Source organism: Pristiophorus japonicus, chromosome 1 (genome assembly GCF_044704955.1).
Source record: "Pristiophorus japonicus isolate sPriJap1 chromosome 1, sPriJap1.hap1, whole genome shotgun sequence".
In the NCBI taxonomy this organism is placed as follows: domain Eukaryota; kingdom Metazoa; phylum Chordata; class Chondrichthyes; family Pristiophoridae; genus Pristiophorus; species Pristiophorus japonicus.
In genome coordinates this window covers 226397923-226423077 of record NC_091977.1, presented here as the reverse complement: position 1 = coordinate 226423077, position 25155 = coordinate 226397923, and the positions used below count along the sequence as shown (strand labels likewise).

The 25155-nt window shown below is 43.6% G+C and overlaps 1 protein-coding gene and 1 pseudogene across 4 annotated transcripts in view; one reads left to right on the top strand and one right to left on the bottom strand.

Moving 5' to 3' along the window:
* tjp2a (tight junction protein 2a (zona occludens 2)) overlaps window positions 1-25155 on the bottom strand; it is a 196335-nt gene that overhangs the window by 62217 nt on the left and 108963 nt on the right. For all 4 annotated transcript variants that reach the window (XM_070887244.1, XM_070887235.1, XM_070887263.1 and 1 more), the window contains exons 4-6: window positions 12102-12204; window positions 6367-7048; window positions 3344-3447 (exon numbers count right to left, since the gene is read on the bottom strand). In XM_070887244.1, coding sequence (XP_070743345.1) covers window positions 3344-3447; window positions 6367-7048; window positions 12102-12204 — 889 coding nt within the window. The remainder of the gene's footprint in view (window positions 1-3343; window positions 3448-6366; window positions 7049-12101; window positions 12205-25155) is intronic.
* On the top strand, window positions 16969-17207 carry LOC139279539 (U2 spliceosomal RNA; annotated as a pseudogene).

Genomic DNA, 25155 nt, shown 5'->3' with positions numbered 1-25155 from the left:
TGGGCAATGGCCCTACGCTGTTCGGCAGGAGCTGGCTGGGAAAGATACGCGGGAACTGGGACGACGTCTGAGCGCTCTCGTCCGTTGACGACACTTCACATGTCCAGGTCTTAAACAAGTTCGAACTGGGTATCGGGAAGTTCCAAGAAGCAAAAGTGCAGATCCATTGGATTCCGGGGGCGTGACCCATCCATCACAAGGCGAGAGCAGTACTGTACATGATGAGAGAGAGGGTGGAGATTGAGCTAGACCGGCTGCAACGAGAGGGCATCATTTTGCCGATCGAATTCAATGAGTGGGCCAGTCCGATTGTTCCAGTCCTCAAGGAAGACAGCACCGTCAGAATCTGTGGTGATTACAAAGTAGCTATCAATCATTTCTCCCTGCAGGATCAATACCCACTACCAAAGGCAGATGACCGATTTGCGACGCTGGCGGGAGGAAAAACGTTCACAAAGCTGGACTTGACCTCGGCCTACATGACGCAGGAGCTGGAGGAATCATCGAAGGGCCTCACCTGCATCAACACGCAAAAAGGTCTCTTCATTTACAACAGATGCCAGTTTGAGATTCGATCAGCCGCGGCGATATTCCAGAGGAACATGGAAAGCTTGCTGAAGTCGGTCCCGCGCACCGTGGTCTTCCAGGACATCTTGGTTACAGGTCGGGACACAGTCGAGCACCTGCAGAACCTGGAGGAGGTTCTTAGTCAACTTAATCGTGTGGGGCTCAGGTTAAAATGCTCGAAGTGAGTTTTCCTGGTGCCTGAAGTGGAGTTCCTGGGGAGAAGAATTGCGGCGAACGGCATCAGGCCCACCGATTCGAAGATGGAGGCAATCAAGAACGCACCAAGACCACAGAATGTGACGGAGCTACGGTCGTCTCAAGGACTCCCGAATTACTTTGGTAACTTCTTACTGGGTCTTAGCACAGTGTTAGAATCACTGCACTCTTTACTGCGTAAAGGTGATAAATGGATATGGGGTAAAAGCCACGAAAATACCTTGAGAATGCTAGAAAACTGTAATGCTCAAACAAATTGCTTGTGTTGTATGATCCATGTAAACGTTTGGTACCAGCATGTGATGCGTCGCCATACGGTGTCGGGTGTGTATTGCAACAAGCTAATGAATCTGGGAAATTGCAACCGATTGCTTATGCATCCAGAAGTTTGTCTAAGGCTGAGAGGGCCTACAGCATGATCGATAAAGCAGCGTTAGCGTGTGTTTATGGGGTAAAGAAAATGCATCAATATCTGCTTGGGCTCAAATTTGAATTGGAAACCGACCATAAGCCACTTATATCCCTCTTTTCTGAAAGTAAAGGGATAAATACCAATGCATCGGCCCGCATCCAGAGATGGGCGCTCACGTTGTCCGCTTACAACTACGCCATCCGCCACAAGCCAGGCACAGAAAACTGTGCCGATGCTCTCAGTAGGCCGCAACTGCCCACCACAGGGGTGGAGATGGCACAGCCGGCAGATCTAGTTATGGTAATGGAAGCATTCGAGAGTGAGCAATCACCTGTTACCACCTGACTGTTTAGAACCTGGACGAGCCAGGACACCTTACTGTCCTTAGTAAAAAACTGTGTGCTCCACGCGAGTTGGTCTCGTGTCCTGTTAGAGATGCAGGAAGAAATAAAGCCGTACCAGCGGCGCAGAGATGAAATGTCCATACAGGCAGACTGCCTCCTATGGAGTAATCGGGTAGTGGTGCCAAAAAAGGGCAGGAACACTTTCATTAGTGACCTCCACAATACCCGCCCAGACATTGTAGTGATGAAAGCGATAGCCAGATCCCACTTGTGGTGGCCCGGTATCGATGCAGACTTAGAGTCCTGCGTGCACAACTAACACATGTTCACAATTAAGCAATGCACCCAGGGAGGCACCACTAAGTTTATGGTCCCGACCCTCCAAACCGTAGTCCAGGGTCCATGTTGACTATGCAGGCCCATTCTTGGGGAAAAATGTTCCTTGTGGTTGTAGATGCGTACTCCAAATGGATTGAATGTGAGATAATGTCGGCAAGCACGTCCGCTGCCACCATTGAAAGCCTGCGGGCCATGTTTACCACGCGCGGCCTGCCCGATGTACGTGAGTGACAATGGGCCGTGCTTCACCAGTACCAAGTTCAAAGAGTTCATGACCCGCAATGGGATCAAACATGTCACTTCTGCCCCATTCAAACTAGTGTCCAATGGTCAGGCAGAGCAAGCAGTGCAAACAATCAAGCAGAGCTTGAAGAGGGTAACTGAAGGCTCACTGCAGACTCGCCTATCCCGAGTCCTGCTTAGTTACCGCACAAGACCCCACTCGCTCACTGGGGTTCCCCCCGCTGAACTGCTCATGAAAAGGGCACTTAAGACAAGGCTCTCATTAGTCTACCCTGATCTACACGAACAGGTAGAGAGTAGGCGGCTTCAACAGAATACATATCATGATTGCGCAAATGTGTCACGTGAAATCGAGATTAATGATCCTGCATTTGTGTTAAACTAAGGACAAGGTCCCAAGTGGCTTCCCGGCACTGTAGTGGCCAAAGAGGGGAGTAGGGCGTTTCTGGTCAAACTTTCAATTGGACTCACCTGCAGGAAACACTTGGACCAAACGAAACTCAGATTTACGGACTATCCACAACAACCCACAATAGACTCTACCACCTTTTTCGACCCTCCAACACACACACAAGGGGCAACCGAACCAGCGGTTGACCATGAAGCAGAATCCATCAGCTGCAACAGCCCAGCAGGACTCACCACACCCAGCAGCCCAGCGAGAGCCCAACAAACGACTCACCAAAACCAGCATTTCCACCGAGATGATCAACCAGGGAAAGGAAGGCACCAGATCGACTCACATTGTAAATAGTTACACTATTGACTTTGGAAGGGAGGGCGGGGTGGGGGGGGGGAGGTGGGGGAGGAGGGAGGGGAAGTGTTGTTATATCTGTAAAACTGTAAATACAATCCCTTGGGGAGCACCTGCACATAAGGAGGCCTCACAGGCTGGAGAGGCACTCTGGAGACCTGAATAAAGGACTATGGTCACACGTTACTTTGAGCTCACAGTACCTGCTAAGATTCTTTATGTAAGATACAACAAATACCAGGTGAGCATGTAACCTCTTCCACCTGTGTTGTTTTGAGCAGTTGTTAGGAGGCAATAAAAGAGGAGCTTGGGAGGAGGCTCATATGGAGCATAAACACCGGCATGGACCAGTTGGGCTGAATGGTCTGTTTTATGTGCTGTAAAATTCTATGCAATTCAGAACCAAAATCCATTCTGCAAAATGCAAATTCACTCGTTCTTCAAAAGAATTTAAAAAAATAAACTTACCTTGAGGACAATATCACCTTCTTCTAAATTTCCATCCTTTGCTGCCAAGCCAACTCCTGTCATCTCTTTGATGAAGATTTGGCTGCCCAATCGAAGGCCATATTCTATTGGACAAAATTTGTGCAATTTTTAGAAAGTTGAATGCAAGAAATTGAACGCCATTTTGATCTCATTATCTAATTGCCTTTCTTGTTCTATTGGGGATTAAAGCAGACACGGAGCGACTTTGCAACAGTGTTATGGGGAACATTTATTACAATCAACCTTGCTCCTCCTCGCCCAACTATCCACCTGTCCTACATGGGCAAGCAAGCCCTTAAGTTTATAAACCCAATGATGCTCTCCATGACTGGAAATTAGGAACTGAATTTTAGCAAGGCTTTTGATAAGGTCCCACATGGCAGACTGGTCATGAATGTAAAAGCCAATGGGATCCAGGGCAAAGTTGCAAGTTGGATCCAAAATCGGCTCAAAGGCAGGAAACAGAGGGTAATGGTTGATGGGTGTTTTTGTGACTGGAAGGCGGTTTCCAGTGGGGTTCCACACTAGGTCCCTTGCTTTTTGTGATATACATCAATGATCTAGACTTGAATATAGAGGGTATGATTAAGAAGTTTGCAGATGATACTAAAATCGGCTGTGTGGTTGATAATGAAGAAAGCTGTAGACTGCAGGAAGATATCAATCAACTGGTCAGGTGGGCAGAACAGTGGCAAATGGAATTCAATCTGGAGAAGTGTGAGGTAATGCATTTGGGGGAGGGCTAACAAGGAAAGGAATACACATTAAATGTTAGGACACTGAGCAGTGTAGATGAACAAAGGGACCTTGGAGTGCATGTCCATAGATCCCTGAAGGCAGCAGGCCAGGTAGATAAGAAGACATGCGGAATGCTTGCCTTTATTAGCCGAGGCATAGAATTCAAGAGCAGGGGGGTTATGCTTGAGCTGTATAAAACACTAGTTAGGCCACAGCTAGAGTACTGCGTGCCGTTCTGGTCACCGCATTATAGGAAGGATATGATTGCATGGAGAGGGTACAGAAGAGATTTACGAGGATGTTGCCGGGAGTGGAGAATCTTAGCTATGAGGACAGATTGGATAGGCAGGGTTTGTTTTCCTTGGAACAGACGAGGCTGAGGTGAGACCTCATTGAGGTGTATAAAATGAGGAGGAGCCTGGATAGAGTGGATTTAGCAGAGGGGTCAACAACCAGGGGGCATAAATTTAAAGTAATTGCTAGAAGGTTTAGAGGGGACTTGAGGGGAAACTTCTTCACCCAGAGGGTTGTGGGGGTCTGGAACTCACTGCCTGAAAGGGTGATCGAGGCAGAAACCCTCACCACATTTAAAAAGTATTTGGATGTGCACTTGAAGTGCTATAACCTGCAGGACTACAGACCTAGAACTGGAAAGTGAGATTAGGCTGGATAGCTTCTTGTTGGCCGGCTGTCACAATGGGCCGAAATGGCCTCCTTCCGTGCTGTAAATTTCCATGATTCTATGATTTCCAATTTCTATGATTCTTAGATTTCCAATCCCAGTGGATAATCGTCTCCGCTATTGCCTTCCAATAACCGGGCAATCGAGATCGTATTTTGTGCTTCCATCACAACTAGCTCAGACGTTTATTATTGCTTTTTTCAGGCAGGAAAAACAAAATGCATCATCACCCATATGAGAAGGGAATCTGCTCACACCTTCTAGATTAGAACACACACAGCCAACCACACACCCACAGAGAACAGGAAGATAGAAAAAGGGAAACACAATCATAATTTGCCTGTACTTCTTCTGGCACCAATGATAAGATGCCCCACTACCATGTTCACCCATCACTTTTACTTCTTGTTGGAGAATCAGATACTTCAACTTACAAACGTAGACATTATAAAATACAATTGTGACTTGGGGAACTTGGCGCTCAGTCCACATCATAGAATCAAACAGCACAGAAGGAGGCGGCCATTTGGCCCATCGTGCTTGCTCTTTGAACGAGCTGTCCAATTAGTCCCACTCACCCCCCCCCCCCCCTGCGCTTTCCCCCATAGCCCTGCAATTTAAAAAAAAAAAAAAATTTTTTTTTTTTTTTATAAAAAGTGTTTATCCAATTCCCTTTTGAAAGTTACTGTTGAATCTGCTTTCACCACCTTTTCAGTGAATTTCAGAGCATGCAACAAACAAGCATGAAAACCTGCTTAAGACAGCAACATTACAAAGGAAGAATTGGGCTTTGTCTAGCTAAAGTTTCAATTGTTTATTCTATTATTAAGGCTTTCAAAGAGCAAGGCAGAAAGCAGAAAATGAAGACTCCGATTAAGGATTTGTCAAAGTCAAGAACCTCCAGGCTTACACATCAGTGTATTAAAAAAGATTAAGGGATTATTAAAAAGACAATGTACAGAATGGAGAGCAATTGTCCAAATTTGTAATAAAAAAGTGAAAAAAAATCTTGAGACATGCTCTTGGCCAAGTTTACACACACACAAACATGATGTTTAGATTGTACTCAAAAGGCAAAGAATATAAAATTTGATGCAAAAGTCACATCTCCGTGCACGTTTTTGTGACTTGATAATTTCGGAGGTGCAACCTGCACAATTGGCATTTGTCTTAGTTGTCTTGCACAAGAATGCTGTGTATATCCTAGAAACTGCAGCAGGCTATTCAGTCCCAATGGGATCATGGCTGATCTGTAACTTAACTCCATCTTCCTGCCTTGGTTCCATAACCCTCAATACCCTTACCTAACAGAAATCTATCAATCCCAATGTTTTAACATTTTCAATTGACCCCCAGTCTCAACAGCTTTTGGCATGCACTGCTACTTGTCTACCTTCAAATGAAGTACCAATTTCAGTATCTTATCTGGGGAAATATGTGCACAAGCCTGCATTCTCTTACCCAGTGGCAGAACACATTAGTGATTCAATATCCTTCTCCAAAATGTTCTTTTAAATACAGATTTCAGTGACACCCCCAAAAAAAAACAATGCAAACAAATTGAAAGTGGGTTTATTCTCACCTTCATTAGGTTTGCTCTTAACGAGCATAACTTTGTACGGCTTTGGCAGTCCATGGTCACAAGAATAGGAGGATTCAGGTGATGGGCTCCTGGATCGAAGTCGATCACGGCTCAGAGCTCTTGCAGGCTCTCTATAATGCTCGTAGGCTCCCTCCTGGCCTCGGCCCTCATCGTATATTCTACCCCGGCCACGATCACCTTGGTCATAGGCCCTCTCGTGACCTCTGTCCTCATCATATATTCTGCCCCGGCCACGTTCACCTTGGTCATAGGCCCTCGCGTGACCTCGGTCCTCGTCGTGGATTCCACCTCGGCCACGATCACCTTGCTCGTAGCCTCGCTCTTCATCGTGGAATCTACCTCGGGCATGATCACCTTGCTCGTAGGTTCTCTCATGGCTTCGGTCCTCATCGTATATTCTCCCCCGGCTGTGATCCCTACTGTAGCTACGATCCCGGACCTGCTCTCTCTCGTAGCTCCTGCCACGCTCCCCATCCCAGCTGTAGCCTCGATCGGGGCTATAGTCTCGGCTGTAGCTGCGTCCTCTGGGCCCACCGTCACTTCTGTCGCTCTGAATACTGTGCTCACTTCTACGGTCGTAGTCATCCGCGGCATCGAAGAAATGACTTTCAGGTTCAGCCACCGGCTGTCGAGTTGGTACTTTCCGGCCCCTCTTCACTGTCTGTTGGAACAAAAAAGTGACAAAATTGCCAAGTTTAATGCCATCATTTGAGTCAGTCAGTCATTGAAACTGGACTGCCACCAGTGCACATCTGCTACAAAGGGACTGTTGCTAAGCAAAGATCTGTGGTGGTTTAATTATTAATATATAATAATATTGCATAACACTGGAATCTGTGGAGCTCTGGGTTGGGGCAATAATGCATAACTACTTCAATTGTGTTGCCCCTCACTAATGCTAGCATGAAACACAACAATCGACCAAGTGCTCAGTTAGTAATAGAAGGATCACTGTTGCTTCAAAACAAAAAGGAAAAAGGTATTCAAATTCTCTGCCCCAAAAAGTGCGCAACTGGTATCCTGATTAAGGCAGTGAAAAGAAGAAGTGGGAGGAGACCATTTGGCCCTGCGAGACTGCGCCACCGTTCAATAAGATCGTGGCTGACCATCTACCTCAACTCCACCATCCTGCACTATCCCCATAATCCCGTGATTGCATTAATATCCCAAAATCTAACTATCTCTGTGTCTTGAATATACAACGATTGAAATTCTCTAACCCAGTGGGCTGTGGATGCTCAAAGATTTACAACCCTTGGAGTGAAGAAATTTCTCTCATCTCCGATCCATTATTCCAAGACTCTGACCCCTAGTTCTAGACTCCCCAGCCAGGGAAAACATCCTCCCTACCTGGTCAAGCCCCTTAAGAATTTTATATATTTCAATGAGATCACCTCTCATTCTTCTAAATTCGAGTGAATAAAGGCCTAGTCTCATCAAAGGACAATCCCCCAACCACCCCAGGAATCGGTCTGGTAAATCCTTGTTGCACTCCATCCAAGGCAAGTATACCCTTCCTTAGGTAAAGAGACCAAATCTTTACATTACACCTCCAAGGTTGCAGTGAACGCCTTGAACTTAAAAAAAAAAAATTCTCTGCAAATGCAGGATGCATTTTTTTATAAACACAAGAACATGCAAAAAATACACAGCAGATGAATCAGCAAGGGGAAGAGACAGGTAATCATTTATTTTAAAGACATACTTCATTAGAATTGAAAAGGGCAGAAGGAACCTTTGTAGGACTGACCAAAGCCAAGACTGGGAGAGAAAAAGATTTTTGTTAGGCTGGGGCATCAAAGGTTACAGAACCAAGGCGGGTAGATGATTAAGATACAGATCGGCCATGATCTAATTGATTGGCGGAATAGGCTCAAGAGGATGAATGGCTTCCTCCTGTTTCTAATGAGAACAGTAGGCAAAAGTCACTAAGTATGCCAAATGCCCAGTTCAAAAAGAGGCAACTAAGATGTTTAATGGTTTGCCAAGCCAATTTATGAGGTTTTTTTTATTTATACAAAGGAGCTCTCATTCAGTTTGTGAAAATGCATTAGAAAGACAAAAAGGCCTGCAAAACAGCTTTGAAATACATAAAGGGACCAAGGGGAAAGTGAATCGGAGAACTTGGCAGGAAAAGAAATGGAGAAAAGGAGGGGAAAGTGGCAGTTTAAAGTCACGATATTAGAACGCAAATGTGCATCAGCTCTGAATCCATGCGCATCCCCGATTTCCATCTCCCCACCAATGGTGGCCAAACCTTCAACTACCTAGGCCCCAAAATTTGAATTTCCCTCCATATACTGCCTCTATCACCTCCTTTAAGAGGCTCCTTAAAACCTACCTCTTTGACCATCACGCGCAATATCTCCTTACGTGGTTTGGTGTCAAATTTTGTCCGATAACGCTTCTGTTAAGTGCATTGGGAAGATTTACTAAGTTGTTGGATATTGCAGCGAGGGACAGAAACATATTTTACTCTTGTGCTGATTCTACTAATCGTCAGGATTGCAAACCAGGTTAAATACAGTTAACTAGCACCATGCTTGAAAGATATTAGAGACAGCTGTCATAACACAAACTTGGTCAGAAACTAATGCGCAGATTTTACTGGGAGGCAAAAAAAAAAAAACAGGCCTAAAATCTTCTGTAAATAACAAATTATTTCTGGGTTATTCTGTCCAAGCAGTATATGTTGCATTGTACATTGTTGAAAATATATATATTTAATTTCTAATGGGGATAAAATTCCAGTCGGAGGCTTCCTTCGGATGGACGTTGCCGACCCGAAAATTTTTAATGAAAATACTTGGTGGATCCGGAGGCGCCTTTGATTCTGGTCGGAGGCCTTCATTCCATGCATAGTGTACGGGAAGAATACTTCCCTGTTCGTACGAAAAAGCTGGAATCATGTGGGCCTGGACCAAGCACTCTGCAGTATTCTCATTGATAATAATGGGATTTCCATTTTTACGAGTTCCCATTATCAATGAGAATAAATCCCTAAAATAAGATAAAAATAAATTAAAAAACCTCATTTAAACTTAATTGAAATTAAATGTTTTTTAAAAAAATTCCAAAAAATATTTTATTTTTTAAATGTGTTTTAATAGGGTTTAAAATAAACTTACCTTAATGGACAGGGTTTTTACTACAAAAATGTGTGTATATAAATTTAATTTTTATATGTTTTAAAATTCTTACGCTGGTAAAAGTAGGCTATGCGCTTGCTTTTACCGGACGTAAAGGTTTGAAGGACATTTGCTGGGCAAGTGATGGGCAAATAGCCCAATCTCTCCCGCACAGATGTCCTTCTTCTGGGGATGCAGAGGGTCTGTCAAGAGAAATCTTGGACAGACCAGAAAAGCTGGTTTTTGGCGCATGCGCATTCATTGCGCGCCGAAAACCAGCTTTTGCGAGGCCTCGCCGGGTCTGTGCGCACTTCGTACGGACCTGGCGAGGCTGGAAATTTAGGCCCAATAACATTGATTAATCTGTACTTCACAGAAAACATTAACAGAAGTGTCATAAAGCGCTTGGGTTCACACACAATTATTCCCAAGAAAAAGGTCTCCTACATCACTTCTTTCAATAGTAACTTTCAAAGGGGAACTGGATAAATACTTCAAACGGAAACATTTGCAGGGCTATGGGGAAAGAGCTGGGGGGGGGGGGGGGGGGAAAGGGAACCACGGGACTAATTGGATAGCTCTTTCAGAAGAGCTGGCACACAATCATGATGGGCTGAATGACCTCCTTTTGCGCTATATGATTCTACGAAGCTCAGCAAGGTTGCTGGGGGGGAGGTTATAGGAAGAGAGGATACAAAAATTCCAGTAAGTAACTTTTCACCAGACCTTTTACAAATTGGGTTTGATAGATATGTATTTAATGTGTAATAGAATGGGGGTGCGATTGTTACTGGTGATGTAAACAGTCTTACAACAGTGCACCGGATTTTTAGGATTCAACTTCCCACTGCTGGTTCTTGTAACTAGAGAGGAAGTGCTGGTGATGCAGATAGAAAGGAATGGATAACTCCAAAGAAAATTGGGTGGGGGTGAAGGAAGGATTCACCCTGGTTTTCAAATCTCTCCATGGCCTTGCCCCCATCACTAATTTCCTCCAGCTCTACAACCCGAGAGATATCTGCACTCCTCCAATTCTGGCCTCTTGAGCATCCCCGATTTTAATTACTCCACCATTGGTGGTCGTGCCTTCAGCTGCAGAAGCCCCAAAACTCTGGAATTCCCTCCCAAAGTCCCTCCACTTTGACGCTCCTTAAAATCTACCTCTGACTAATCTTTTGGTTATCTGTCCTAATATTTCCTTATGTGACTCACCTTGAAGTGCTTTGGGATGTTTAAGGAATTATATAAATGCGAGCTGTTGTTGGAGGAGGAGGAGGAGGAAAAAGGGAATGGAAAAATCACGGTAAAATTCAAGGATAAGCACAAGCTTAAAGCCAGAGGAAATTAAAAAGCCATCTTTCCCAGTTGTTCAGGCGGCACATCATTCAATGCAAACTTCCTACTGAAATTTAATCTGTATGATAAATTGATTTGAATAATTGCATTACAACCACTAGAAGAAGATTGATTTGTTTTTTTAAATCCTTATTTTTATCCAGAACGTTGCCGTAGTCCATGAAGAAAACTTATTTCGGAAGGATTATCTGTTCAGACAACGTACTGTTATTTGAGGTCAAATTAAACACAATGAAACATGCAGTTTATTGCAACACCATCCAATGTTACTGCTGTTCATTGACAATTGATAACCGAGACTTGTTATCAATCACTTTCAGAGTTAACGTGGGTTGAAATGCTGATCTTTGGTATTGGGGAAAACCCTAATTTATTATTGATTAGTTTCCATGGTCCTGCTAAAGCAAGGAGAAAGACTGGAGAAGCTGGGGTTGTTCTCCTTACAGCAGAGAAGGTTAAGAGGACATTTGATAGAGGTGTTCAAAATTATTAACGGTTTTGGTAGAGTAAATGAGAAACTGTTTCCACTGGCAGGAGGGTTGGTAACCACAGGACAGAGATTGGGTGAATGGCAAAAGAAACAGGCGACTCAAGGAAACATTTAAAAAAATAAACGCTGAGTTGTTGCGATTTGAAAAGGCAGTGGAAGCAGATCCAGCAGTAACATTTAAAAAAATCATTGGATAAATACTTGAAGGGAAAATATTTACAGAGCTATGGGGAAGGAGCAGGGGAGTGGGAGTAATTGCATAGCTCTACCAAAGACACGATGGGCCAAATGGCTTCTTTCGGTGATGTATCATTCTAATATGAGGCAGCTATTCAACCCATCGCGCCTGTGCCGGCTCTTTCAAAGAGCTATCCAATTAGTCTATTTCCTTGCCCTTTTTCCCCCCATAGCCCTGCAAATTCCACCACCCCCCCTTCAAGTATTTATTGAATTCCTTTTTTAAAGTTACTACTGAATCTGCTTCCACCACCATTTCAGGCAGTGCATTATAACAACTCGCTGCATAAAAATCAAACTCTCTGGATTAGGACTGCAACCAATCAGTTTCACTGGTTGACTGCCAGGTTTCAGTGAATGGTGTTTTGATGAACATGGGACTCTAGTCATGAAGATGCCGTGCCTTAGACATTTCCATCTTGCATCAAGGAAAGGATACATGACTGACACACACATGTACAAAAATCACTAATTACAGTAGATATTAAATCAGCAGCACTTACTATTTGGGCTACTTTCCCACATTTTCTTAACTGCTGTACAGCGAAGGCATGAGGCACATTTTCCATTGGAACGCCATTAACATTCATAACCCGGTCATTTTCTCTGAGGGAAAGAACAAAAAAATATATTCACAATTACAGAGCCCGCAAAAAACCTTTTGTACTTTTGCCAAATACTGTTGAAATACATTCAGAATAAAACAAACATTCTAAATTCTTTTGTTACTGTTGCAATGTAGGAGCAAAAAATGGGCGAGGAGGGTGGTGATGAGAGAAAAATCACACCAAGATAATGGCGTTTGAACATTTCTAATTTGGTAGATTCTGGATTTTTTCAGTGCAACAAAATTAATTCCAAATAAGCGACGTCTTCAGATGAGATGTTAAACCAATCAGGTGGACGTAAAAGATCCCATAGCATTATTTCAAAGAGCACGGATGTTATCCCCGGTGTCCTGACCAATATTTATCCCTCAACCAACATTGCTAAAAACAGACTATCTGGTCATCATCACATTACGGTTTGTGGGAGCTTGCTGTGCGCAAATTGGCTGCCACGTTTCCTACATTACAACAGTGGCTACACTTTCAAAAGTACTTAATTAGCTGTAAAGTACTTTGGGATGGCCCGAAGTCATGAAAGGTGCTATATAAATGCAAGTCTTCAAGTAAAGCTTCAAATCTCCTATTATGTTATCATAATCTTAACATCTATAGCAAAAAAGTAGATATTGATATACACACAAAACACCTGAGAGCAACTTCGGGGCAATAATCTAAACAAGAATTTCCAATGAGATCAAAATCCACATGACTAAATTCAGAGTGTTTCATATTAATTCCCTGAATGTCAAGGCTAGATTACTGTCTCACAAATCACTCGCGGCATCTGTCATTGAGTGATTTTAACAAGGGTCAACCACTGAACAAAACTCTTTCATTAGAGACAACCAATCACATACAACCAAAATGATTTTTTGAAATACAACCACCACACTATTTTAATGTAAATGTTACTGTTAGAGATAGAAAAATAAAAAGGACTTGCATTCATATAGCACCTTTCACATCCACCTGGCGTCCTAAAGTGCTTTACAGCCAATGAAGTACAATCACTGTTGCAATGTAGGAAACACAGCAGCCAATTTACACACAGCAAGCTCACCTGCAGCAATGCGATAATGACCAAATAATTGGTTTTATGATGTTAATTTAGGGATAAATATTGGCCAGGAAACTGGGGTCAACTCCCCTGCTCTTGTTCAAAATAGTGCCATAGGATCTTGAACATCCTCTGGAGTGCGCGGACAGGGCCTCGGCTTAATGTCTCATTCGAAAGTCGGCATCTCAGAGTGCAGCACAGATTTTTGTGCTCAAATCTCTGGATTGGGACTTGAACCCACAACCTTCTTACTCAGAGGCGAAGGTGCTACTGACTGAACCATGGCTGACACTATAATACATTATAACTCTTACTCGTTTACAAAACCTTACTGCCTGTCGTCACGTTTATGCCACCTTGTTCCATTATATATTCATTTCCACATTTATATAGAAACGAGCCATGTAAACTTGTCACATTGTAATTACACCTTCCTGCCAGTGGTGGCACTGTGGTGTTTTTTTTGCATTTACCACCTCCACAGCCTGTACGGCAGAGAAACTCGTGCCACAACCAATTCTACTTGCCGGCCTCCCAAATTGTCCTAAGCTTTGCTATTTAACTACAAAGAGTACAAGATCAAAGCACTTAGGAAAAAGGACACAATGTACAACTTGTAACTTAGGAACAAAATTATATCTGCAACCTGGTCCAATTATTTCCTGCCCGTCAAGACTATACTTAAGTCTTAATTATGTATAGTCATAGGGGATCAAGCAATTCAAAGTCTTTTTGCAGACACCTCCTTACTTCCTTTTGTTATGATTTATCACTATTAGCTATGTGAAAATATATGAACGTTTATCATACAATTTTTGTATGTAAACTGGTGCCTGTCACAATGTTTCAGACTTGGGCCACCAGGAGGTGCTGTGGAGCCTGTTTTTTTTGAATTTTCTGAAAAAAGTGGCAGCTGTTTGCCCTCCCTCCCATTCTTTGGGTGTTTAAAATCCAATTTTTACCCAATAAACCTGGTACCCTCGATGTTATTGCCTCTTTGGAAGCCTATCTCCATCAAAAGTTGCCTTATTCTTCCCAGTTTTTGTGTATTCCCTCTCCAACTGTTCATCAGGTTTGTTCTACCTGATGAAATGGATGCCCAGGTCTCATTTGCCCGTATGCAAGCCTCCCACGATCACGATTTAATTTATCGGTGCCTACTTAGCTGTGCTGCAATAATACAGCTCCCCACCACTTAAATCACTCACGTTTAAAATAGACAGACATTTATAGCAGCTAAAAAGTGCTAACCATTAGCATTTCAAAGTTGTTGGTTACAACGGCTTAAATGCTCCATTTATTTCGGGCAGAAACAGCTGTGTTTACCCAATTGTTTGCAGTTATGAAGGTGCACTGAATGCAAGAACAAAATAGAAGTCAACACCAACTCGTAGGAAACTACACTAAAAGAACCTTATTCATGTTTCAGCTATCTTTAACACACGTTGCAGTGTGAATTTTAACTGTCTTCTCTCTCTGGCAGGCTTTAAAGCTGTACAATACAAATTCAGCTTAGCAGTCACTCAATCATTAAGGCTAACTGGTTATACTGGCCACTGCGCATAACAGGCAAATGGTGTTGACAGGAACACACCCGCTATGAACAGCGGGGACAACGTTCCCAAGGTGTGCGGCCGGCCACCAATCGGGAGTTGCTGCCACTGGAAAAGATACTACTCAGGAAATCAAAGGGAACATTGGTGGGTTCTGTAATAATATTAAAAGTCTTGTGTCTATAGTGTGCATCATATTTGCAGCCTATTATTTTGCCGTTACACTTGATGGAGCCGGAGGAAGGGAGCACCAAATCAGAACTAAGAAAAGATAAGGAATGTACGAATCGAAAGCAAGGAAAGCAATTAGAAAACTGCCAATGAGCAACTGAGACTTGTGACAGAACCAAGCCCAAACCATTGGGTAAGAGGACACCACCAACATTTAAAAAAAACAGAAAAAAAAAAATCAAATCAAAGTGCTTTTTGAATATGTTAAAGGCTATTTTTCCCCTCAATAACTGAAAGCCCTCGTCTTTACCCAAAAGCCTGGATCTGACTTTTGCCCAGAGCCTTGACGGTTCGCTCAAGACAGATCTTGCCGTTTCAGCAAGTGCAGAGTGAATAGTTTCCCAGGATGAGACAATGGTTTAAAAAAAAATTATATAATCAGTCCAACTGCTTCAATACTCTTATTGAGCTTCCAACACTTGCTGCTCAGTTGTTTTTCCCAAAAAAAGGTTACCTGAAGAAAAGCCACTGGACAAAATATTACAAAACTTTATTCAAGTAAAATATGGCATATTTTATGAAACGAGAGCAAGAGCGCAATGATAAGACTCGTGTAAACACCTACATTACAACAGTGACTACACTCCAAAAGTACTTCATTGGCTGTAAAGCACTGAGACATCTGGTGGTCATGAAACGTGCTATATAAATGCAAGTCTTTCTTTTTAAATAGAAAAATATCAAGCAGGACAGAGATGCAAGAGCCAAAGCTGTGCACCATTCACAAAGCTGTGATTTTTCAATGTGCTTCCTGTCAACTCTACATTTGGCGGAGGGAAGGGAATAAAGAGCGAGAATACAGACGACAGAGAAACAGAGCGGAGAGAGGACAAGCCAGCACACGCACACAAGGGAGAGAGGAGCATTCACTGAAGCAAAATATATGCAAAGGAAACAGGGACAGTTAAAGGGGAATGATTATCGGAGAGACAGCATGGAATATTAATTAGTAATATATGGAGAATAATTAGTCATGATTACAAGCAAGAGTGTTTTTTTTAGGGTTGCATAGAATCTACAGCACAAAAACAGGTAAGTTGGCTCAACTACTCGATGCCACATGAGCCTCCTCCTGCCCGACCCCATCGAACCACTGTGCTCAGATGGGTTCTACACTAGTTCTTAAATCAGTGAATCTTGAAAGGAATGATTTAAATTTTTTGGAGGCTGGTAGCGACTTGCGAAAAGTGGGCATCATGTCAGAAGCATTTTACGAAGGTCATGTAGAACAACATCGTGGCTACAAGAGGAAAGACTGCAGTATTATTATTGGGAAATAATACAGTACAGAAATGATGTAAGCACATCCAAAACTACTTTTATATTCCCCATAAAATGTAAACACTTTTTGCGAGAACAAATCAGGGTACAAAAGTCCCACAAACCCTTGCCCTAGAAAGATGTGTCAATCTTACGAGATAAACAGCTAAATTAAAATATTCAGTGCATTATGTTAATATCAGGCTAAAATTGAACTACTTCGATCAGTAACATTTGTAGTGAATACTTCATTTGTTGCTTACAGCAAGCACCTAGAGATCATGCTGAGCAGATTAGCATTGCAATAAGCCTTTGGGAAGAGCAATCAAGTAGAGAGAGAGAGAGAGATCAGGCTTTTACAAAAGTCAGCAACAGTGCATTCACTTTCCATACTGTTTTTCACCAAGATCCTCAGGAAATTCTGTGCTCCCTGGCAATCTGCTTTAGCTCTTCTCTTCACATACATGTCAGATGGAATACTCTCCACTTGCCTGGATGAGTGCAGGTCCAACAACACCCGAGAAGCTCGACACCATCCAGGACAAAGCAGCCCACTTGATTGGCACCCCATCCACCACCTTCAACATTAATTCCCCACACCACCAACACACCGTGGCTACATTGTGTACCATCTACAAGATGTACTGCAGCAACTCGTCAAGTCGCTTCTCGGCCTTTTGGCTAAGATCATGCGTAACTGACCTGACAGGGGAGTAACCACCATAACCCCAAGGTGGTTCCCCCTGGATCAGGAAGGTATACGTTTGCCTTTTTGGAAATAGGAGGTGGGTTGGGTGGCTTGACCCATCCACCTCCACGGAGGTGTGTGGGGGGCCTGACCCATCCACCTCCATGGCACGAACCTGGTATTGCAGTACTTCCAGGAACGGTGCAGTGGCTCTAGGCCTTTTGGCCAAGAGCATTGGCGCAGAGTGATCCTTGATGTGTGCAGGGTGACCTCTGGCGTTTGTGATTTGACAAAGAATTGGAACGATTGGCTACGAATTTCAAAAAAAAAACTCGTCAAGTCTTTTCGACAGCACCTTCTAATTCCAAGACATATACCACCTAGAAGAACAAGGACAGTAGGCACATGGGAACACCACCACCTCCAAACCACACACCATCCTAACTTGGAAGTAAAGTGCTATTCCTTCATCGTCGCTGGGTCAAATCCTGGAACTGGATCGCGTCGGGCTGCGGCTGAAGAGGTCGAAATGCGTCTTCATGGCAACAGAAGTGGAGTTTTTGGGGAGAAAGATCGCGGCGGACGCCAAGACAGAGGCTATCTGGAATGTGCCCAAGCCACATAATGTCACGTAGCTGCGGTCGTTCCTGGAACTCCTCAACTATTTTGGTAACTTCTTACCAGGGTTAAAGCACCCTCTTAGAGCCCCTACATGTGTTATTGCGTTAAGGTGAGAACTGGGTATGGGGAAAAAAACCAAGTAATTGCTTTTGAGAAAGCCAGAAACATTTTATGCTCCAACAAGCTGCTTGTATTGTATAACCCATGTAAAAGACTTGTGCTAGCATGTGATGCGTCGTCGTACGGAGTCGGGTGTGTATTACAACAAGCTAATGTTGCGGGGAAGTTGTAACCTGTCGCCTATGCCTCCAGGAGTTTGTCTAAGGCCGAGAGGGCCTACAGCATGATTGAGAAAGAGGCATTAGCGTGTGTGTTCAGGGTAAAGAAAATGCATCAGTACCTGTTTGGCCTCAAATTTGAGCTGGAAACCGATCACAAGCCCCTCATATACCTGTTCGCTGAAAACAAGGGGATAAATACTAATGCCTCAGTCTGCATACAAAGGTGGGCATTCGCGCTATCATCGTATAACTATACCATCCGCCACAGGCCAGGCACCGAGAACTGTGCGGATGCTCTCAGTCGGCTACCATTGCCCACCATGGGGTTGGAAATGGCTCAGCCTGCAAACTTGTTGGTGGCGGCGCAGCACACAGACTTGTTGATGGTCATGGAAGCGTTTGAAAATAATAAATCACCTGTCACGGCCCTCCAGATTAGGACTGGGACCAGCCAAGATCCTCTGCTGTCCCTAGTAAAAAACTGTGTACTGCATGGGAGCTGGGCCAGCACCCCGTTGAAATGCAAGAGCTAATCAAGTCGTTCCAGCAGCGAAAGGACGAGCTGTCCATTCAGGCAGACTGCTTGTTGTGGGGTAACCGCGTAGTGCTACCAAAAAAGGGCAGGGAGACGTTCATCTCGGATCTCCACAGCACACACCCGGGTATAGTAATGATGAAAGCGATAGCCAGATCCCACGCGTGGTGGCCCGGTATCGACTCTGACTTAGAATCCTGTGTACTGCAATGCAGCATATGTGCTCAGTTGAGCAACGCGTCCAGAGAGGCACCACTAAGTTTGTGGTCCTGGCCCTCCAGACCATGGTCGAGGATCCATGTCGACTATGCGGGCCCGTTTCTCGGTAAAATGTTCCTGGTGGTGGTGGTGGATGCTTTTTCAAAATGGATTGAATGTGAAATAATGTCGGGAAGCACCGCCACCACCACCATTGAAAGCCTGAGGGCCATGTTTGCCACCCAAGGCCTGCCTGACATACTGGTCAGTGACAACGGGCCATGTTTCACCAGTGCCGAATTTAAAGAATTCATGACCCGCAATGGGATCAAACATGTCACCTCGGCCCCGTTTAAACCAGCCTCCAATGGACAGGCAAAGCGGGCAGCACAAACCATCAAACAGAGCCTTAAACGAGTCACAGAAGGCTCACTCCAAACCCACCTGTCCCGAGTACTGCTCAGCTACCGCACGAGACCTCACTCGCTCACAGGGGTGCCCCCGGCTGAGCTACTCATGAAAAGGACACTTAAAACCAGACTCTTGCTGGTTCACCCCAACCTGCATGATCAGGTAGAGAGCAGGCGGCTGCAACAAAATGTAAACGATGGTCGCGCCACTGTGTCACGGGAAATTGATCTGAATGATCCCGTGTATGTGCTAAACTATGGACATGGCCCCAAGTGGACTGCAGGCAGGGTGATAGCTAAAGAAGGGAATAGGATGTTTGTAGTCAAACTAGACAATGGACAAATTTGCAGAAAGCACCTGGACCAAACAAGGCTGCGGTTCACAGACTGCCCTGAACAACCCATAGCAGACACAACCTTTTTCGAGCCCACAACACACACCCAAAGGATCAATGACACCACCCCGGACCAGGAAATCGAACCCATCACACCCAACAGCCGAGCAAGGGCAGGCTCACCCAACAACCCTGCAGGGCCAACAACACGCCAGTCCAGCGAGGGCACAGCCAACACACCAGAACAGACATTTGTACCGAGGCAGTCCACCAGGGAAAGAAAGGCTCCCGACCGCCTCACCTTCTAAATAGTTTTCACTTTGACTTTGGGAGGGTGTGATGTGTATCTGTAAAGCATGCACTTCCATGTTCCGCCACCAGGGAGCGCATCCCCTGAAGTCCCAAGGGATCCCAGCATCCCTTGGGAGCACTGTATATAAGTTGGCCCCTAAGGCCTGTTCCTCTCTGGAGTGTCTTAATAAAGACCGAGGTCACTGTTACTTTAAACTCTCTGTGTGCAGTCTCATCTGTGTTAGGAACACAATAACATTAATCTAGCATTAAAAAAAAATTAAAATCTCAAACCAAAATATATAAAAATTACTTTTTGTCTCAAGTTTACACTTACTAATTTTTAAATCTGTTCTCACTAAACTTACTGGTTTTCCTGTGACTCAAGTGATTCTCCATTGTCAAACCTTTTGAGACATGACGTGTGGTGAGTATAACGTGCATGGGAGGAACAGGTGACTTTGGACCTATGGTTCCCAAAGCATTCCACCAGTGGGGGATTGTCCCTTGCCTCACATCTGGGACTGTTGTAGACTAATTGAGAGAGATTGATTAGCCAACAACTCTTATGATGATATCAAGCCACTACCAAGATGGTAGAATGAAATAGATGGGCCTGGTGGCTTTTTTTGGGTCAAACAATTCCGATGTCCCTAAACGAGGGAATACCTTGGTTTACAAAAATCAAATCAATTTGACGGTTTAGAAATTTGAATTTTAAGTAAAGATGCATCAATAACAACTTATATTGATATGGCACCTTTAACTTAGTAAAATAAATGTTAATCTTGCATGCTGCCCTGTCAAGTAACAATCTTATGACTATTTTGCCATGCCCTAGTAATCAGCAGCCTTAATATATTGTACATCAAGCAGTAACCAATGTATGCTTTGCCTCGCCCGTGAGGAACATCACAGGTGATCGCTGGTACTGTTGAGGCTTGAACTGATCGAATTAAATAAAAAGTGTTTTTTTTTTAAATGCGAGGTTTTCAACCAATTTTAAAACTAGAGCAGTGAAGCACCTTTGGACATTTTACTAGGTTAAAAGGTGCTATATAAATTGTTGTTGAAATCATTGCGTGACTAATAAAAGCCAATCTTGTTTAAAGCAACTGGTCAGACCAAGGGCCGTAACAAAGGAGTTCTTAAAACGCTTCAAATTCCATCTATGCAATTTATGACGCAGGTATTAGTAGTGACCAATAGTGGGGTGGGTTCACTGCCCGAGCCCCGATACAGAAATTGATTATTTCAACCAAGAGTTCATTAGAGACCAGGAACTTGCCATGTACAAAAACATGAAGACCGATTTCTCTTCAAACAACTTCACTGCACATTTATATGAATTTTAAAGTCATCTAATTAGTAGTGTCCCATATTCGGCTATTCCTTTTAGCCAACCTGGTTTTTTTTTTAAAAACTTCCATGACACCTGTTCTTTAAATTCTGTTAACTTAAGCAACAGTTTGCTTTAAAGTCACTCCAGAAGGCAAGAATGTTTGTCCAATTCCCTAAGCCTCTTCGTCTCTGTCCTCTCCTTTAAGAGAAAAAGGTTAGTAAAGACAAACGTAGGTCTCCTGCAGTCAGAATCAGGGGAAGTCATAACGGGGAACAAAGAAATGGCAGACCAATTGAACAAGTACTTTGGTTCAGTATTCACTAAGGAGGACACAAACAACCTTCCGGATATAAAAGTGGTCAGAGGATCTAGTAAGGAGGAGGAACTGAGGGAAATCTTTATTAGTCGGGAAATTGTGTTGGGGAAATTGATGGGATTGAAGGCCGATAAATCCCCAGGGCCTGATGAACTGCATCCCAGAGTACTTAAGGAGGTGGCCTTGAAAATAGCGGATGCATTGACAGTCATTTTCCAACATTCCATTAACTCTGGATCAGTTCCTATCGAGTGGAGGGTAGCCAATGTAACCCCACTTTTTAAAAAAGGAGGGAGAGAGAAAGCAGGGAATTATAGACTGGTCAGCCTGACCTCAGTAGTGGGTAAAATGATGGAATCAATTATTAAGGATGTCATAGCAGCGCATTTGGAAAATGGTGACATGATAGGTCCAAGTCAGCATGGATTTGTGAAAGGGAGATCATGCTTGACAAATCTTCTGGAATTTTTTGAGGATGTTTCCAATAAAGTGGACAAAGGAGTACCAGTTGATGTGGTATATTTGGACTTTCAGAAGGCTTTCGACAAGGTCCCACACAGATTAATGTGCAAAGTTAAAGCACATGGGATTGGGGGTAGTGTGCTGACGTGGATTGAGAACTGGTTGTCAGACAGGAAGCAAAGAGTAGGAGTAAATGGGTACTTTTCGGAATGGCAGGCAGTGACTAGTGGGGTACCGCAAGGTTCTGTGCTGGGGTCCCAACTGTTTACATTGTACATTAATGATTTAGACGAGGAGATTAAATGTAGTATCTCCAAATTTGCGGATGACACTAAGTTTGGTGGCAGTGTGAGCTGCGAGGAGGATGCTATGAGGCTGCAGAGAGACTTGGATAGGTTAGGTGAGTGGGCAAATGCGTGGCAGATGAAATATAATGTGGATAAATGTGAGGTTATCCACTTTGGTGGTAAAAACAGAGAGACAGACTATTATCTGAATGGTGACAGATTAGGAAAAGGGAAGGTGCAACGAGACCTGGGTGTCATGGTACATCAGTCATTGAAGGTTGGCATGCAGGTACAGCAGGCGGTTAAGAAAGCAAATGGCATGTTGGCCTTCATAGCGAGGGGATTTGAATACAGGGGCAGGGAGGTGTTGCTACAGTTGTACAGGGCCTTGGTGAGGCCACACCTGGAGTATTGTGTACAGTTTTGGTCTCCTAACTTGAGGAAGGACATTCTTGCTATTGAGGGAGTGCAGCGAAGATTCACCAGACTGATTCCCGGGATGGTGGGACTGACCTATCAAGAAAGACTGGATCAACTGGGCTTGTATTCACTGGAGTTCAGAAGAGTGAGAGGGGACCTCATAGAAACGTTTAAAATTCTGACGGGTTTGGACAGGTTGGATGCAGGAAGAATGTTCCCAATGTTGGGGAAGTCCAGAACCAGAGGTCACAGTCTAAGGATAAGGGGTAAGCCATTTAGGACCGAGATAAGGAGAAACTTCTTCACCCAGAGAGTGATGAACCTGTGGAATTCTCTACCACAGAAAGTAGTTGAGGCCAATTCACTAAATATATTCAAAAGGGAGTTAGATGAAGTCCTTACTACTCGGGGGATCAAGGGGTATGGCGTGAAAGTAGGAAGGGGGTACGGCGTGAAAGTAGGAAGGGGGTACTGAAGTTGCATGTTCAGCCATGAACTCATTGAATGGCGGTGCAGGCTAGAAGGGCTGAATGGCCTGCTCCTGCACCTATTTTCTATGTATGTTTCTATGTATACTCCTTAAAGCCTACCTCTTTGATCAAGCTGTCCAAATGGCTCGTGTCTTGGCGTCAAATTTATGTTTGAAAATTGCTCTCGTGAATCACCTTGGGAGGTTTTACGTTAAAGGCACTATATGCAAATGCAAGTTGCTGTTTTGTGTATGCAAGTTGCTGTTTTGTGTATGCATTTCCACTATTCAAATTCAGTCACTGTAACCTCCCCCCACCAACCACCTCAACAATGTTCCCGCCAATTGTTTTGGGCGCACGGTTCCTTCAACAAGCTTCACGGTCCATTCAAATTTACACGCAAGCGCGATTTTTCCATTTAAAAGCCGCTGAGCAGCCTGTGTGGGGCCTCCAGATCCCTGTGTAGCTCAACAGGAACACTGCCTGCCCCCACCGCCCCACTGGAGGGAGATCCTGCCAGTCACATGCAAATTTCCAGTCCATCATCTCGATGGGATGACTGATACAAGGAGGTGTAAAAATAGAGGGGAGAAAAATCCTGGATACAACAAACACCCCACAAATTCTACAACTATAAAAAGAAAATAAAATAAATTAAGTTCAGCATATTAGAGATCATAGAATCATGCAGCACAGAAGGCAGCAATTCAGCATACTGTGCCAGCTCTTTGAAAGATTTATCCAATTACTCTCACTCGCCCTGCTCCGTCCTTCTGCCCCCACCATAGCCCTGCAAATTGTTTTCCTTTTCAAGTATTTATCCAATTCCCTTTTGAAAGTTACTATTGAAACTGCTTTCACCGCCCTTTTCAGGCCGTGCATTCCAGATTACAACAACTTGCTGCGTAAAAAGAATTCTCCTCATCTCCCCTCTACTTCTTTTACCAATGACCTTAAATCTGTGTCCTCTGGTTACTGATCCTCCTGCCACTGGAAACAATTTCTCCTTAGTTACTCTATCAAAGCCCTTCATGATTTTGAACACCTCCATTAAATCTTCCCTTAGCCTTCTCTGCTCCAAGGAGAACAATCCCAGTTTCTCTAGTCTCTCCACTGAAACTGAAAATCATTTCATATGCAAATTTGAAAGTATATAACTTGTATATAACACTGATATAACTTACTCCAGCATATTACTGGAGTCAATTGATTGAAACCAGATACTCTTGGATCCGTAATGGTGAGCTCTCATTTAAACAATACAGACACACAGCTCTCTCCAACTAGCTTCAAAGAAGGGCAATTTCTATTCATCTCCCCTCTGCTTCTTTTGCCAATTATCTTGTCACAATTTGTGTAATTTAATAATTGAACTAATTTTGAAATATCTCAGTAATTATTTTCTTAAACCCCAAGTCTTTTATTACTTAAAGCAGCCAGTGATAGTAGCACAACACATTTATCGAGCCTGAAATGCCTCTGCTCATTTAGCAGGTAATAGATCATTACTTTAGCAATTTACGAATAATCTCTGATGAGGGATTTAGAATGTGATTGTGAATGTAGAAATTAAAACATTTATCACTTTACAACAACTAAGTTGACAGTAGATGGAACATATAATTCAAGTTATTAATGTGTGGTGAGTTTTAATTATACTCTACCAAACAATTGAGTGCAATTTATTCATTGAATTAATTTCTGAAATATCTCACTTATAATTGCTAAAACATATAGAAACATAGAAAATAGGTGCAGGAGTAGGCCATTCGGCCCTTCTAGCCTGCACCGCCATTCAATGAGTTCATGGCTGAACATTCAACTTCAGTACCCCATTCCTGCTTTCTCGCCATACCCCTTGATCCCCCTAGTAGTAAGGACCTCATCTAACTCCTTTTTGAATATATTTAGTGAATTGGCCTCAACAACTTTCTGTGGTAGAGAATTCCACAGGTTCACCACTCTCTGGGTGAAGAAGTTCCTCCGCATCTCGGTCCTAAATGGCTTACCCCTTATCCTTAGACTGTGACCTCTGGTTCTGGACTTCCCCAACATTGGGAACATTCTTCCTGCATCTAACCTGTCTAACCCCGTCAGAATTTTAAACGTTTCTATGAGGTCCCCTCTCATTCTTCTGAACTCCAGTGAATACAAGCCCAGTTGATCCAGTCTTTCTTGATAGGTCAGTCCCG